The sequence below is a fragment of the Notolepis coatsorum genome (assembly GCF_963971535.1).
Source record: "Notolepis coatsorum genome assembly, chromosome: 4".
In the NCBI taxonomy this organism is placed as follows: Eukaryota; Metazoa; Chordata; class Actinopteri; order Aulopiformes; family Paralepididae; genus Notolepis; species Notolepis coatsorum.
In genome coordinates, this window is record NC_140168.1 from 72,068,074 (window position 1) to 72,085,795 (window position 17,722).

At 41.8% G+C, this 17,722-nt stretch overlaps 1 protein-coding gene across 1 annotated transcript in view; it reads left to right on the forward strand.

Moving 5' to 3' along the window:
- Positions 1–3,487, forward strand: part of LOC311227713 (protein tyrosine phosphatase type IVA 3) — a 41,745-nt gene extending 38,258 nt beyond the window's left edge. The window contains exons 5-6 of the mRNA XM_084313477.1: positions 1,069–1,143; positions 1,455–3,487. Coding sequence (XP_084169603.1) covers positions 1,069–1,143; positions 1,455–1,572 — 193 coding nt within the window. The 3' untranslated portion in view covers positions 1,573–3,487. The remainder of the gene's footprint in view (positions 1–1,068; positions 1,144–1,454) is intronic.
- Positions 3,488–17,722: the final 14,235 nt, after the last annotated feature.

Sequence of the window (17,722 nt, forward strand, 5' to 3'; positions counted from 1 at the left end):
ACTCACTCACTCACTCACTCAGGAGTGATTTATTTAGGTCCTCATTAGGGCTGACCACGAACATCTGAAAGCATGGTTCGGAATTTGTTCGGTATTATTGGCATCTGGAGCTTTTAAAATTTAAAAAATTTTTATATTTATTATTAATATTATTATTATTACTGTGTGTAGATACTTTGGCTAAATTAGTTCTTTAGAATTGTTCATTATGAGCCACTGTACCTGTGTGATTTATTCTTATTTCTATTTGGTTACCAAGTAAGGTACAGTGCGTCCACTAAAAGTAATCTCACTCGAACAGAAGTCTCCGTGTATGTTTACCTTGCGATGCAGCTGGATTCACAAGATGTGTGTGTGAGCCAGGACGTTTGTTGTGTTGGAATACAGCTACCTTAGCGTTATCGGATAAAAACAATGGTTGGTGTTTTGTACATTTCCAAAGTGTACCAACAACATGTCACCTACATTGCATAGCGTTCATAGACTTTTGATACAGAAGAAATGTCTACACTATGCAAGCGGAGCTACTTCCGCTAAAAGTGGATGTTGTCTGTCTGTTTACACTGTGGGGTCAGGTTAGATCAGGGCGGCCATTAGCACCAGGGCTGCTGTTGCTGTTGCACCTTTCAGCTGAGCTGAACTAATCAGTAAATGCAATGTAGGCCTTTATGGTAGAAGAGGGAGATAACTAACATGACAAATTAAGTCGGAATGGAGAAATATGGTATGTCAGAAAAGATTAAGACGCTTATCAGTCAATCAGACCACAACCCCTTACAGAAAGTATGGAAAGCAAAACATGCATCAGCACTGCAGCACTAGAACATTTTAGATTTTACAAATATGTAAACAAAGAGAGGAGCATGAACATTCATTTGAGGAATTCCTAGAAAGGGAACAAGGAGACGGCAAACTGAAATTACCTGAAGTCCAACTGGAGAAACATGTCTGACTGAGTGGATGAAAACATTACTGCAGGCTGGTCCTCACTTTACAGCAACAGGAATCTTGTATGACACTGTGTCTCTGGACCAGGCAGGGTACTGATGGTTCTATTTGTCCCTCCAGGGCTCCTGTCCTGGTGGCCTTGGCTTTGATAGAGAGTGGGATGAAGTATGAAGATGCCGTTCAGTTCATCAGACAGTAAGTATAGCTTGTTATCCATGACTCACACCTGTGATGTCATTGTTATCCATGACTCACACCTGTGATGTCATTATGATGCCATAATTTAGTGTCTCCAAATAAATGAAACTGAATGTTCAGTGCTCACTAGGAGGTGCTACTCTGCTCTCCTTCACTTTGCTGTTATTTTCCTGTTCGCTCGTCCCTCTCTCTTCTCCTCTTCCATCTGTCTCTATTTTCTCCTTGTTTCTTGTCTTGACAATTCTAATGATGTGCCTTCTGTCTTTATCTAATCTTTAATCCCCCATTTTCTATCTCTCTCTCGTCAGGAAGCGTCGCGGGGCAATCAACAGTAAACAGCTGACCTACCTGGAGAAGTACCGACCCAAACAGCGGCTCCGCGACAAACACACTCACATCTTCAAGAACAAGTGCTGCGTCATGTAGCCTGTTAGCAGCTAACGGCTAAGTGGTTACCGGGCTAACTGGCAAACACACACCAAAATTGGCACTGACTGTCTAGCTGGCCAACTTTCACCAACAAATGATGTGTCATGTAGCCTGCTGGTGGCTATTGGCTAACTAGCTAGCACAACCTTTTAATGAACCCACAGACACGGATGAACACCACAATTTGGCATCAGCTGGTAAGATAGCTGGGAATTGGGCTTGCTGGCTACCTGGCTAACTGCTCAGCCAGCAAGCAGTGCTGGTGTCCTCTCCCTGGATCTACTCTACAGCAAATGCTACAGCATAGAACTAGCTAAGCAGCTCATTTAGCTGAATGCTCTTTGGCAAGCTGTCTATGAAACGGCTTACTGGCTACCTGCTTAACTGTTAAGAATGTGTGCTGTGTCATGTAGCCACTAATGGTCCTGTTGGCTAGCACAGGCTTCACAACACAACAACTATGGATGGATACCGGCTGTGATCTCTGGATGTTCTGATAACAATGAAATGAGCCGATGGACTCTGGATAAAAATGGACAAACCCCCCCTCTGCCTCAGATGCACTTTAAAACTAAAACCTTGGTCTTTAAGGACGACACAATAAACGCATCACACCGGGAAGTGTCCCTAAAGAACATGGCAGTCATGAAACACCTAAAATGATGGGCAGCATGAGAACACGGACTCGAGATGCATTCATCCACAGAGCTAAGACAGCGACGGTAGCGCTTGAAGCACACGGACACCGCATTTTAAAATCATTCAAGAATTAATTTTTTTTTTGCATAACATCAATAATTCTACTGACCTGCTGCAGTGATGGACCGGAGGAATAATCCCACACAGGGTGACGTGTTGCAGTTGGTGGCAGCTTTTTCTTTTTTTCTTATGCCAATTACGGCAACAACGATGCACTTTGAGAATAAACGCACGTGGTTCATGTAGGATCTTCTAATGAACGGAGAGCACATGACAGTGACGCTCTCACCACCCAAAGCCTGGATCACTATAGAGCCTCTGACGCATGGGGAATGGGTTTCTCTTGGGCCCTGGGGTCATGGGGGGTCATGGATCCTTTTCAACACATTCAGGACCATGTCAACGTTTAGTTCCAGGAAGCAAAGAAAACTGAAAACGCTCCTGACTGGAGTGGATCAGTTTTTACATGAAGGCAGCGTATCTCTTGTTTTAATGTAAGTCAGTCATGTGTGATCGCCCTCTGATTCAAAGCAACATTTCAGAGATGGTTCAGCTGTGGCACTCAACGCAAGAAACTACTTTTAAGTTATAATTGATCATTGCTTGTTTTGTTCAGGTGTCAAATAATAGCTAGTCGATCCCCTTGGTTAGTTTTCTGGTTTCACCCTAAACCCTTAAACTAGGACGGTATGACGAGGATGGGACACGGCCTCAACGTTCTAAACTAGGACGGTATGACGAGCATTAGGACCATATAAACTGAGGACTCCTTCCTAAAGATTATTGGATTCCTTGTGGTAATGACATTGTCTCTTGGTAATGAAAGCAATTTTTATATCACATTTTAAAGTCTCATGACATTTACTGCTAATGCCATCTGTTTGGTCTTGTGGGAGATCTGCCTCAACTTGTCTTGACGAGAGCGCCGGTTTTTCACACGCAAAATTTATTAATTAATGATCTTCTACAACATGTGTAGGGGGGATTGACTGTTTTCATGACTAGGGGCTTTGGTTTATACGGTCAGGATAATCCAATATCATGATGAAACTATTATAATCGGATGTTATTTTGTAGCGAGTAACGAGGTGTCCGATGTTCGTCTTTAAAAAAAGTTAATAAAAATGCTTTTACTCCACATTAAATATAGTGGAGTAAAAGCATTTTTATTTTATTTCTAATTAAGTAAAAAGTGAAAGGTGCAATAAATATACAAACAAGTAGTTTTTTTGGAGTATTAAATACTTTACTTTAGTATTGTAACAAAACATGTGTGATGCCCCCCCATCTCCCATTGGCTGGTTTGTGGCCCTGATCACACGACAGGAAATCTCCTCATTCACTCACTCACAGATCTGACGGGACCAGTCGCATGTCATTCTATGGACAGGACGGACTTGTCTGAATGAGAACCAGAAGTGTAATTATCACCAAGTAGGAACCATAATTCTCTCTTAAATAATTTGTAAAATGGAACTTGGATATGGGTTTTTATGGAAGTCTTCATGTTCACCTCCGTGTATGATCTAGAGGAGTGTTCGTGTCACCTCCCCGTATGATCTAGAGTGTTCGTGTCACCTCCCTGTATGATCAGGAGGAGTGTTCGTGTCACCTCCCTGTATGATCTAGAGCAGGGGTTCCCAAACTTTTCAGGCCAGGGCCCAGAAAATAAGGCGTCAGAGAGCCGCGGCCCAATGCACATCGTCAGGCTTTTTTTTTTCTTTTTTTTTTGCCAGGCGACCGATTTTTTAAGCCAAATATCACTTCAATCCTTAAGTTAGTTCAAGTTAGTTATTCATTTATATGTGCTATTTATGAGAGGGCTAACTTGTTGCAAAATAATAATGATAATAATAGTAGCCTCATTAAAATACTATTGTTGCTTCGGTTTTTTCAGCGTTTTATGTGCATAATCTGTTATTTAGTTTGAAATGTTCGTTGAAATAAGTAGATTTTTCGTTTTTGTTTATTTATTAAGTTAATATAAAACCATATAGTCACATTTTAGAATACAATAGAATAGTATTTTAGAATACAACTAGAAACACTGTCCTGGCCTGCTTCTAAGTTCAGTCAGTGGCCTGACAAAAGAATTATAATAAAAAAATAAAAAATAAAAAATAAAAAAAATATTTTTTTTTATTTTTTTTTATTTTTTTTAAATCATCTCGCGGCCCACCCGTGGCTGCTCGCGGCCCACCTTTGGGTCGCGACCCCGACTTTGGGAACCACTGATCTAGAGGAGTGTTCGTGTCACCTCCCTGTATGATCTAGAGGAGTGTTCGTGTCACCTCCCCGTATGATCTAGAGTGTTCGTGTCACCTCCCTGTATGATCTAGAGGAGTGTTCGTGTCACCTCCCTGTATGATCTAGAGTGTTCATGTCACCTCCCCGTATGATCTAGAGTGTTCGTGTCACCTCCCCGTATGATCTAGAGTGTTCGTGTCACCTCCCTGTATGATCTAGAGGAGTGTTCGTGTCACCTCCCTGTATGATCTAGAGGAGTGTTCGTGTCACCTCCCTGTATGATCAGGAGGAGTGTTCGTGTCACCTCCCTGTATGATCTGGAGGAGTGTTCGTGTCACCTCCCTGTATGATCTAGAGGAGTGTTCGTGTCACCTCCCTGTATGATCTAGAGGAGTGTTCGTGTCACCTCCCTGTATGATCTAGAGGAGTGTTCGTGTCACCTCCCTGTATGATCAGGAGGAGTGTTCGTGTCACCTCCCTGTATGATCTAGAGGAGTGTTCGTGTCACCTCCCTGTAGTCCTATAATGAACCAGCTTCACGAGGCCTAGCGGAGCTGGAAAACTGGTATTCAAACACGATCCACCGCCCCCGGTATTTTAATCATATTTGATCTTAGGAGAAAGGGCGTAGGTAGGAGCTTAGAGATGTAGAATCCTTAGAAACCATAACGTTGATGTGAAAAGGCTGCAGACTTGGGCTTGTGTACATCTCAAACACTTAGTCATTTGTGATACTAAACTGTATTACAAAAGGGATCAATCAACAACAATTGGCTTTAGGATACTTAGTGTGAGGATCTGAAACTGAAGTTCCAGGGGAATTTATTTAGGAAATTATTATTATTTATGAATGGTGTTTTACCATTTGGGCCAGTTTAGTATTTAGTTTTCTGAAGCTGAAAATCAAATCTAAGACCTAGATGAAGATCTATTTAAGCATGATGATTAAATCTAAGATCCTAAGACCATGATGATTCAATTTAACATTCTAAGACTAAGATTAGATCTACGATCCTAAGACCTAGCTGAAGATCTATTTAAGATCTATTGTATCAGTTTGTGAACCATTCCTAAAGGAGCTGGTTCCTGTGTTGGATCAACTGAGTGAATGAGGAGACGTGGCTTTCGCACCATTTTGCCTCCTCAAAACCGATGAATGTAACTCTTAGTAGGAAACCAGAAGAGAACGGAACAGCCCAGAACCATGCTGCCCCGCGGTGAATCTCCCACTGCTGTTACAAATAGACAAAGGTATCAAAGATCACACTCCTACGCAGAGCCGTCTCCACCACACCTGTACGTCACAGCCCCAAGTGCCTTTATCACAGAATCCACGCGTCCGTGACCAAATTAGAAACTGTGGCTATAACTTTGAATTGGGTGTATTCAGAGCATCACAAGTAAGCAAGAAATAAGCTAGTCTAGTCTAGACATTTACGTAGTTATGTAGTTATCAGAAAAGTAAATGGACTATACTTCTATGTCTTTTCTGTGTAAGGACATTTTAATTCCTTACACCAAATTTATTTATTTTAAGAGAAAATAATATAGGGGGAACAATAATATAGTATTTATTCAATATATGAAGGGGAAAGACCTGTTCGCTGTATACGTCAGACTCTGTGCGCGTGCATCAAGTGGGCAACAGGAACGTAATCCTGGTCAGAACAACGGGGCAGACTACAATATTAGGGCTGTCAGTTTATCGCGTTAATTAGATTAATTAATTACACAGCAAATTATCACGTTATGAAAATTAACTCAAAATTAATTACAAAAAAAAATTAAAAATATATATATTTAATTTTTTTTTTATCTTATTCATTCCATAAGAACGTAGAATACACATTTACAGACTTTTTTTTTAATATGGTCCATTTGCATGTTCTTGGTATCTGATTCTAGGGACATCTATGGATCTCAGGGAATGTATTCTCAGTGTCAGAAATACTGTCTGTTACTAGGCTTGAGTAAATTGTAATGAACCAAATGAGAATATCAATTAATTTTTTTTTTTATCTTTGACTGTGAATAACACCATGCTCAAATTGACCAGACCTGAAAAATCTAAGCAAATTAATAGATGGAAGATGATTAAACAGAAGGTTTTGTAGATGCAGTACTGAATTCTGCCATCCGGACACATGCAATATGAAATATGATTATAGAATATAAAATATCAGGCATAAAATGGTTATGCGATTAAAATGCGATTAATTAGATTAATTAATTACAAATCCTGTAATTAATTAGATACATTTTTTTAATCGCCTGACAGCACTATACAATATATTTACATTGGTTAGCCATGCTAGCGATCTAAACAATCAATCCATGCCAAAGCTAGATATGTGAAAGACTCACACTCACAGCCATGTTGATTTGGCTCATGACATCCAGCCGTTTTCGTTTTTAAACAACTTTTTTTAGTCAGGGGAGTGTCATGGTTTCTGCATAGAGCCCCGTCGTAATGCAGCAGCTCGCGCAGGTAGTGGGCAATTTAGTCACGTGACTCAGTTGGTATTGCTGATTGGCTCGAACACGGTATGTTTGTAAACAGCGAACAGGTCTATAGGTTAGTTTACCTTTTTGGGCAGAGAACCTTGACAGTGGAACCTTGTCCAACTATCTGCATAGGAGTGTGATCAAAACCGTCCCCGTCCCCCCCATGTATGCCGTCATTCGGTCCTCCCCGTCAATCCCATATGCAAAGTTGTCCAGTAAACTCATAACACGTTTGACAACGTCGGGTCTGATGCTTGGTAACGGTAGAATCTTTTCTAACATTAGCTCTAATGTTCGGTAGCTAACGAGATGTTGAGGTGCTTTGCACTGTGGGTAGATGAGCTGAATGACATCACGTGCGGGGGAAGACATTTTTAATACTGTTAATTGGAAACGCTTTACTTGAAGTGTGGCTCAGAAGGCATAAGCATAATAATGTATAATATATTATGATCACAGATCAATGGTGATCAGAACATGATATAGTTAATGATATATTGCCAAGTACAAACATGCTACTGGGTTAATAGTTTCTGGGTAACTACTGTACATAGCAGTCATGACAGTCATAATGTCCTATTATTATGCATGGGTTTTTCTGAAGTGATTATAAGGTAAGAGCAGTACATGCTTATACACAATGCCTCAAGATGCAACTCAAGTAAAGTGCTGGAAGGGTCGTCAAGGTTATGAAGGACTAGTAGTTTCCTGTTGAAATGGTTGTCATGGTTGTAATGGTGATGAACGATGCTCTGAGTGCCCAGTTGCAGCAATGCACATTGATGCTATCGGGCGATGTTACTTTCAATGGAGAATGAGATTATGTCGAAATATATTTTTGTGTGCACTGTGAAGTATCAGGTTTATACTGTAGGTCTTGTTTCAATCAGGTTTATACTGTAGATCCAGTGTGGTGCCAAATCCTTTCAGCTTGCAAAATGTGTTCATACATACTTCCAGGTTGAAGATGACATTGGAAACTAACACTGTATATAAAGTTCATATTTGCATTTAAAAAATGTCAATCTGTTGTTGTGTGTACAATCAGTTTCCACTGTGTTTAGAAAAACAGACTGCCTTGATAGAAAAGCTAACGTCGGCTACCTAGCTAACAATTTGCTAATGCACACCGGCCACCTTTGACTAGCTAGCCGTGTACAGTGCTAAGCTAACATCATGTACTGTAGGTCCGTCAAGCTAACATCATGTAGGCCCGTCAAGCTGACAAACTGAAACTATATGCAGTGGAAATGGTTGTATATGTTCATGTTTAAGTTCAACTGTATTTGTCCCCGAAGGGCAATATAAAAACAAATCACATTAACTCATTCAGCGCCAATCACGAGTAAAGTCAGGTTAACTCGCCAACCGTTCAGCGCCAATCATGAGTTTAGTCGGGTTTTAATCGTTATTTCTTTCATTAGCTATATCCATTCATTTTTCATCCATCCAGCCTGATGTTATCATTGGGAATGGGTCTGAGCTCGCAAAAGGGCAAATACCGCCACCTACGCCTTCCAGCCGGTATTGCACTCTATTGGAAATGGTGTAGTTTCTTTTCTGGGCCGATCTGAGCTGTGCGGGCGGGGTTGAAATACTCCGGCAGGATTAGCGTTTACAACATTTCATATGCAATGCCGGGCAATGTGGGACGGACCTCCATGAGCAGTATTTGGAATGGCGATCAGATAATTGGATTCGTTCTTTTGCATTACATCAGAGACCAGGTAAGGACTCTATATATAAAATCTTGTGTTGATTTGATATTTCTTTCTACCACGATCGAAGCCGTCTGTGTGTGTGTGGCTGTTTACCGTTGAGTGCAGGAGGTGGCGTGCATTTCATGTATGCACGAGGAAGGATAATGATAATCTAGCGTTGATTTCAGGAAGATTCCATAATCAGGCGAAAAATTACTGTTTAGTGTATTCCACTAAAGGGCTATTGCGTCTTTTCCTGGGATTAGTAAGAATCACAAACTATACTCGTATTCAAAACGGTATAAAACGGAAATGTACGGATGAAAAAACAATCTGTTTTGTGCATGTTGACTGGAAGCAACTCACTGACAATCGACGGGTGTATTAGACCCATAGCTATAATATAAAACATATTTTAAGCACTTGCAAATCTCGCAGTCTCCCCATTGATTACAGCGATGGCGTTCTAGCGCCCCCTGGCTCATTAAGCGATGGCGCTGAATGAGTTAAGAGTAACATACTCTGCAGCACTGCATCAATGAACAAACATAACCATCAGAACAGCAATAACAACAATACAATGGATATGTCAATGATTATGTCATGAGCTGATTATTTTCAATTAATTTCAAACCTTTATTTAAAATCTAAAGGAAACTTGAGGTTTCCCTCATTTACAGTCATGTCGAGTGTACATACTAGGGCTGTCCCCGACTAAGGATTTGTATAGTCGACTTGTAGTAGACTAAATTAGCCGATAGTAGACTATTAGTCGACTATGAAAAAATAAATAAAAAGTATAATATATATATATATTTTTTTATCATTCCATTTTGGCTGTGGGGGTGCTTAATGTCTGAAGGAGTCGACGGAAGGCTTCTTGTTCTCTGCGAAAGCATGCAATTGGTCCACTGATGGGTACATCTTGATATTCGTCTAGTCTATAGTGTTCATTAGATGGGTGAAATCCTCTTTCAGTGCCTCTGTGCCTGTTTTCTTAGGCAGTTAGCCTCTGGTATGTGTGCCATTAGCGTTAGCCACGCTTCTAGGCCTCTTTTCTTTTGGAAAGAATGATACAAAAAATATATATATATATTTTTTTGCATTCGACTAAGAGGTTGGCAGTCGACTACGGCTCCTTTCGATCGATTAGTCGACTATTAGACTAATGGGGTCAGCCCTAGTACATACAGAGTTAAGCAAAAAAAGGCATAAAATCACAACAATAAGACAAGTAAGGATAACAATAATTTAAAACATGTACAACTTCATTGACAGGTTGGAGATCAAGGTTTTAAACTCTGCAACAGAGGGGAGAATCTCGAGCTTTAGGGACTGTTGGAGTTCATTCCATGAGCTAGAGGGATAGCAAAATGCACAATGCCCTGTTCCGAGCAAACTCAACATTAAGGACCAGTCCGTCACTAGAACCTGTTTCCATAGGTACCAAAATTTCATTCCAATAATGATGTAGAATAAGGAGGTAGCTTACCAATAAGGCCCTTAAAAATTAACAAATACCAGTGTTTGTTGCGCCTCTCCATCAGCGAGGACCAACCAACCTTCTCATAAAGGACAGTGATGTGTGTCATATCTATCATTAGTGATGAATCTGAGGGCAGTGATATACAGAGTCAAGGATTTAACAATTTCACTGCCACACTACCAAATGGTTAACCCTTGCACTGCGACAATACAGAAGGTTAACCCTTTACTATCTATTAACCTGTAGTGTGGTAGTGAAAGGGTTGAGGCCACAACAGGCCTATAAATTACGTCACCATAGTCCAGGACTGCTTTGACAACTCTCTTCCTACCAATCAAAGGAAAGCTGGTTCTGTTTCTATACATGAGAGATTGATGTTACTGTTATGAAATGCATATAGGAACTTTATAGAGAGTCAGTATATAACCTGGAAGTAGGTGGCAACCAAGTTTAGAGGTGGAACAGATTTGGCACCACGCCAGATACAAACTGCCATTTTCTGCCTTAGATGAAATCATGTTGTCTAGCTGTACAGAGATCAATAAAGTTTGTTTAAATGGTTTAATTGACTGATTCTTGGCTTTCTGAGGAGTCCAGGCAGTTTTAATAGTTTCTCTAATGACTTAAACGGGTGGCGAAGCAGGATTGTGTGTAATACGTGGGTTTGAACCCAGGCCCCCTGAGGAGCCAAACGTCCACCGCTCGGGGCAGTTCCACCTAGACAACTGCAGACAGTCAACCCTAGGAGCAGGTGTGGCATAAGATAGGGTCCTAGAGCAGATGTGGCATACGATAGGGTCCTAGAGCAGGGGTGGCATAATATAGGGTCCTAGAGCAGGGGTGGCATAAGATAGGGTCCTAGAGCAGGGGTGACATACGATATGGTTCAGAACAGCCCAAATAGAAGCTTGTACAACCCTCTAAAAAAAAGAAAAAAAAAAGTATCTAACCCTAACTAACCATACTGTCATGCACTTGTCCTAATAAACTAACCTACACTGTAGCACTCAACACTTTGACGAACATTGTTACTCAGCTGATAGAGTTGTGCCCTTCCTGATGGCTTGTCGTACAGAACTTGTAAGTCGCTTTGGATAAAAGCGTCAGCTAAATGACTAAATGTAAAATGTCTGATCACTGACATTCTTTAGAGGGCCAAAAGTAGCCCAGTCCCTCCTGTAAGGTTTGGGTTCAATTTATAAAGCCTTGTAGCAACTGTAGGTCAACAAGTGACAAACATCTACTCTCTCTGCCTTTCATTTCCTCCCTGCTGTCTTTACAAACAACACTACTGCCCCCTGCTGATACTGAACACTCAACACAGGATGGGGGACAGCGTTTGACTGTTATAAAGTAATGTAATGAGTCATATATATTTATATTGTCATAAAGTAATGTAGTGTGCTATATATGTATATTGTTATAAAGTAATGTAGTGTGCTATGTGTATATTGTTATAAAGTAATGTAGTGTGCTATATATATTTACATTATTTTATAAAGTAATGTGCCATATGTATTTATATTATAATGTAATGTGCCATATGTATTTATATTGTTATAAAGTAATGTAGAGTGCCATATATATTTATATTGTTATAAAGTAATGTACTGTGCTATACATAATATATTATTTTATAAAGTAATGTTCCATATGTATTTCTATTATAAAGTAATGCAATGTTCCATATGTATTTATATTGTTATAAAGTAATCTAGTGCGTCATATATATTTATACTGTTATTAAGTATTGTATTGTGTCACATATTTATATGCAGTCAGGCCATCATTGTAAATAGGTTTGTTCTTAATTAACCTGCCTGGTTAAATAAAGGTTAGATAAATAAAATATGATGTGCTGTGAATAGAGCAAATGACAACTAGGGAAAGTCCATGTAATGGCTTGGAAAGACAGCTGACGGGAGGGAATAGGCCCCATCGAGGCTGGCATGAGTTAGCACCCCATTACAGTGGACTGTAAAACAGTTGCAATGCACCCAAAAAAGTCTGTAATAGGGGTGGAAAATGACTCGGGCAGATTGCACGGTTATAGACCACTATGCGTTGGATGAGCGATTCAATGAAGGACAGGGTCTCCTCTAGAACTACAACTATAGATAACAGCACTAAGAGTAGGATGGATGTATTAATGGAGGGCAGGGGTGGAGCAGTAGAGGGAAAGAAGCACCAGATCTCTCCTTGAGGCAGAAAGTAACAACAGTAAACGGTCTCTGGATACGAATGATTAGTACTTAAGAAGTCAGTCAAGTCCAGCAACGGGTAGAAAACCACAGTTCACAGGATATCAGGAACCTTATCGCTGAGGAAGAGGTGGAAAGCGCTGTAGGAGGGGATGTAGATGGTACCAGCCTGCCGCCAGTCAGAGAGAAAAAGCTAAAAGTTAAATGGCCTAGGTTCAAATGCAAGGGAAGAATGGGAGCCGGTTAACAAGGAACAATGGTAATACATTTGAGAAGGTGGGAGACATGAGTGTGATGCTGAAATATTTGGAATCATTTAGAGAAAGATGGTGGAGAGATTTCAGTCAGTTAGGTTCAGACGACTGAACTCAAACTAGAAAGAAACAGACTAAGAAATGACGTAAACTCCATGATCAAAACTGCTAAAAAAAATTTCATCAATGACAAAACCGAGGAAAACAAAAATAAACCACGTGAACTTTGGAAATTACTCAACAATCAACTAGGCTGCAGTAAAAAACTTAAAACCAGGTTCTCAAACATAAACATAAAGACGGACAACACGCTCATCACAGACAAGCTGGATGTAGCCAATTACTTAAACACTTTCTTCACAAACATAGCCACAACACTGGTAAACAAACTACCCTCCCACTCAGGGCAGTATGGGGTAGAACACATAGTAGCATACTACAAGAACCTAGGCGTCCACAAAGACGACTTCAAACTGGAAATGGTAACTACAGATGAGGTACTCAAAAAACTGAGCGCCCTCCAACCAAACAAGGCCACTGGCCATGACAACATCCCCTCCAAATTCCTCAGAGACTCAGCAGCAGCCATCACCCCAGTCATCACACACATAATAAACCTCTCCATAAAACAGGGACACGTCCCCAAGGACTTCAAAATTGCGAGAGTAACACCCCTGCACAAAAAGGGCAGCAAATTAGACCCGGGTAACTACCGCCCTGTTTCTATCCTTACATCCATCTCGAAAGTCATGGAAAAAATAGTATACGAACAGATCGAAAAGTACCTCGCGGAAAAAAATCTAATCTACGAATTCCAATCTGGCTTCAGAACATCCCACTCCACTGACACATGCCTTCTCTACTTGAACGACCACATCAAACAAGAGGTGGACGCGGGCAAATACTGCGGCATGGTCATGCTGGACCTACAAAAGGCCTTCGACACTGTCAATCACACCATTCTGATTGACAAGCTAAAAGCAATTGGTTTTGATAGTTTGATCAGTGAGCTGGATACAATCCTACCTGGAGGGGAGGGAACAGATGGTGGAAGTAAACGGTACCCTATCCCCCCCCCTCACAGTGAGCTGTGGTGTTCCACAAGGAAGCATACTAGGGACCGCTACTATTCCTAATTTATGCAAATGACATGTCGTCAGCTTGTGACTGCAACTTGTTCCTGTTTGCGGACGACTCAGCCCTGCTGGTCTCTGACAAGAACAAGTTACAGGTTGAAAAAGCCCTCAGCTCGGAACTAGGCAAAATCTGCATATGACTCGCCGACAACAAACTATCATTACACATGGGCAAAACGGAGTCCATTCTCTTCGGTTCAAATAACAAACTCAGCAAGACCGACGGCTTCTCGGTTACAGTGGGTGACAATATTATCACAAGGAAAGATGAAATTACCTACCTGGGTTCCATCCTAGAGGCTAATCTTTCCTGTGACAAAATGGCATCCAATGTAATAAAAAAAGTCAACCAACGAACGCGTTTCTTGTACCGGATCTCCTCTCTGGTAAACAAGAATACCCTGAAGACTCTAGCAGGAGCACTCATTCAAGGGTACTACGACTATGCTTGCACCTCATGGTACCAAAGCACCTCAAAGGCACTAAAAAACAAATTACAAACATCTCAAAACAAGCTAGTCAGACTACTACTTGACCTGACTCCTAGAACCCACCTCACCCCTGCCCACTTTGACAACCTAGGATGGCTTAGAGTAGATGACAGAGTACAGCAACTTGCAATGGGCCTGGTCTACAAGATACACTACGCGACCAAGGTACCCATGTACATGTCAAAATACTTCCCAAAGGTCAGTGAATACCACGATCACAACACCAGAGGGAGCTCCACAAATCATGTAAAACCCAGATTCGGCTCAAACAAGGGACTAAACACGTTTCGCAATTATGCCACATCAATGTGGAACGCCCTACCTAAAGCTGTAAAGGAATGTGAATCACTACCCACTTTCAAAAACACTGTCAAAAAACACCTACGTGAGACTGCAATTCGAAACTGGCCCCTACAAATGTCCTAACCTAGTTGTACAGTAAATTACCAAGTAAGGCTTTGTCAGTATTCCAATGTACAGTGTAAAATGTGTGTGTCCCCTACTCAACCCCCCCCCCCCCCCCCCACCTCCAATGTACAGCCCTCACCCAACCCCACCCCACCCATCCAACCTCCTCCAATGTACAGTTTCTACGCCAAATGTATATACACTCCTTTTCTGGACACTTTTGTATCACAAACAGTACTGTATTTGCAAATCTGATATGTCATAAATGTATAGATGTAGCAGTACTGTCTATCTGTATGTCATGTATGTCATATATGTTATGATGAATTGAAAATGGGGGACCCTGATGTAAACAAGACGAAAGTCTTTCTCTGGTCTGCATCCCCTTAACAATTGTATGTATTGAGCTGTACTGTACTGTACCCATTCTGCAATCTGTTAATAAACTTTTCAATCAATCAATCAATCACAGAAGGAAATAGAGAAATGAGTGGAGAGGAGACGGCTAAAGTGGATGAGAGAGGGAATTCATGTTTTGCAGGAAGAGCTAAGAAATCGATTAGCAGTACTCAGGGGGGCAGAACTTAGGAGGAAGAGAAAGAAGGAGTGAGTCAGTCAGGACAGTATTTTATAGGGATCCATACACGTTTGTTAAAGGAATGTTGAGCCAAGGAAAGGGAGGACAACTCAAAGCATCAAAGCAAGAGGCAGAGGAATATTTAAGAAAGACTTACTCGGATACAGGAAAGAAGAGAAATGGGCCTTCCTCCAAATATACCACCGTTAGGAGAGATAGAGTATACGGTAAGGCGTGCAAAGGCTTCTTCAGTCCCAGAGCCGAATGGAGTCCCCTACTGGGTTTATAAAAGTATGCCTGATAGGGCGGCTGGGTGGCGCAGCGGACATTGCGCTCGTCACAAACGCAAGAGACACCGGGTTCAACTCCGGCTGTTGGTGCTGCCTCCGGCTTGGGCCAGCCGTCATACTAACTCAATTGGCAGTTAGAGGGTGGAAGTCGATGGGTAGTAATCTGGACGTTGTGGACAGCGACTCCTACAGGTCGGTTGGGGACGCCTGCACAGCAGAGACAGGAAATAGCGGGGGTAGTGTGAGCCTCCCACACGTTACACCTCGCCAATGAGAGTCCGCGCTGGCAGGTGAAAAGATGTGACAGGCTGCCTCCTCGTGTACCGGAGGGGACACGTGATGCAAGGCTTCTATCCTCCCTACAACCGGCCTGTGGGGGGCATATGCGAGCAACGTTCAAGACTGGAGGGAAGAATTGGCACAATGGAATTGGGATGGGAGAAAAATAGAAAAAGGAGAACAAGTGGATCAAAAAATAAAAGTATGCCTGATGTAAATGGTAAATGCCATGGTTAGTTAGTTTCTTGTGGAGGTTGATAGTATGGGATAAACAGGTTATACCAAGAGCTTAGTGTAAAGCAATCCTAATTCCCAAGGAGAAAGAGACCTCAGTTTTAAGCCAGTTTCATAAACATCATTCAGCCCAGGTGAGGACTGCTTCTCCTATAATTATACGACATAATTTCTGAAACTCAACAGCAAAAAGACAGAGCTCATGGTTGTGGCCCCCAAGGCACTGCTCGGGAAGGTTGGAGATCTCGTCCTCCACGTTGACGGCTGTTCCATCTCCCCGTCTCTCGAAGTCCGTAACCTGGGCGTCACCCTTGACTCCACACTTTCATTTCACTCCCACATCAAATCCGTCACCAAGTCTGCCTTCTACCACCTCAAAAACATCTCCCGTCTCCGACCCTCACTCTCAGACTCTGTGGCTGAGACCCTGATCCACTCATTCATCACCTCCCGGTTGGACTACTGTAATGGAGTCCTGTTCGGGGTACCCAGCAAAGCCCTGGACAGGCTCCAGTATGTTCAGAACTCAGCTGCCAGGGTTCTCACTCACACCAAGCCCTGGCAGCACATCACCCCCACCCTCACCTCCACTGGCTTCCAGTCAAGTTCCGCATCACCTTCAAGCTCCTGCTCCTCACCTACAAATCCCTCCATGCCCTCGCCCCCCGATACCTGTCTGATCTCCTCCACCAGTACACTCCATCCCGGAACCCACGATCCTCTGATCTGGGTCCATCCCTCGCACCAGGTTACGGACTTTTGGGGACAGAGCCTTCAGCGTGGCGTCCCCTACCCTCTGGAACTCTCTCCCCCCCGAAATCCGCAACACCCCAACCTTGGACACCTTCAAATCCACTCTAAAAACACACCTCTTCACCAAGGCTTTTCCCCATCAGTTAGTTTAGATTAGATTAGGTCCATTATCCCTTACCTTCCCTCATCCCCCCCCCCTATTTTTTTTCCTTGCCATATTTTTTGTCCTGATTGTGAAGCGACCTTGAGTTCTATGAAAGGCGCTATATAAATTTGATTTATTATTATATCCAGTTGGTGTAGTTTACATTACACAAGTTTTTCCTGTAAAAAAATAAATCCAGTTTAAGTAGTATTCTTTACAGTACAGACAACTTCCTCTGAAAATCAGAACATTTGTGATGTCATCAAGAAGCAATTTCTGGAGTTGGTCCACTGACGCTGACAATTAATTATTGGCCGACTTTGTGGCTCATAGAAAAGTAGTTTGAACTATTAACATCCAAACAAGTTTTAATTAAATGCATGGCTTATAAATGTACCCATATCTCAGTAAGTCACCATGGTTACCATCATAGTGTCCTAGGAGATGTTCTATTATTCACTGTCTATGGAGCAGCTCCAGGATTTATCTCTTGATGACATCATCACTAAAATCTGGTGTTCAGCTTAAAAGAACACGCCAACATTTTGGGAAATTAGCTTATCTTCTCCAGGGAGAGACAAGAAGATATATACCAGTTTCCTCTCTGCGTTCAGTAGAAAGCTATCTGGCTGCATGTTAGCCTAGCTTAGCACAATGAATGGAAGCGGAGTGACGGGTTCGGGAGAGGTGTTAGTTGGACAATGCCTAGGCTACCGGTGACATGGTAACAGTAATATATATT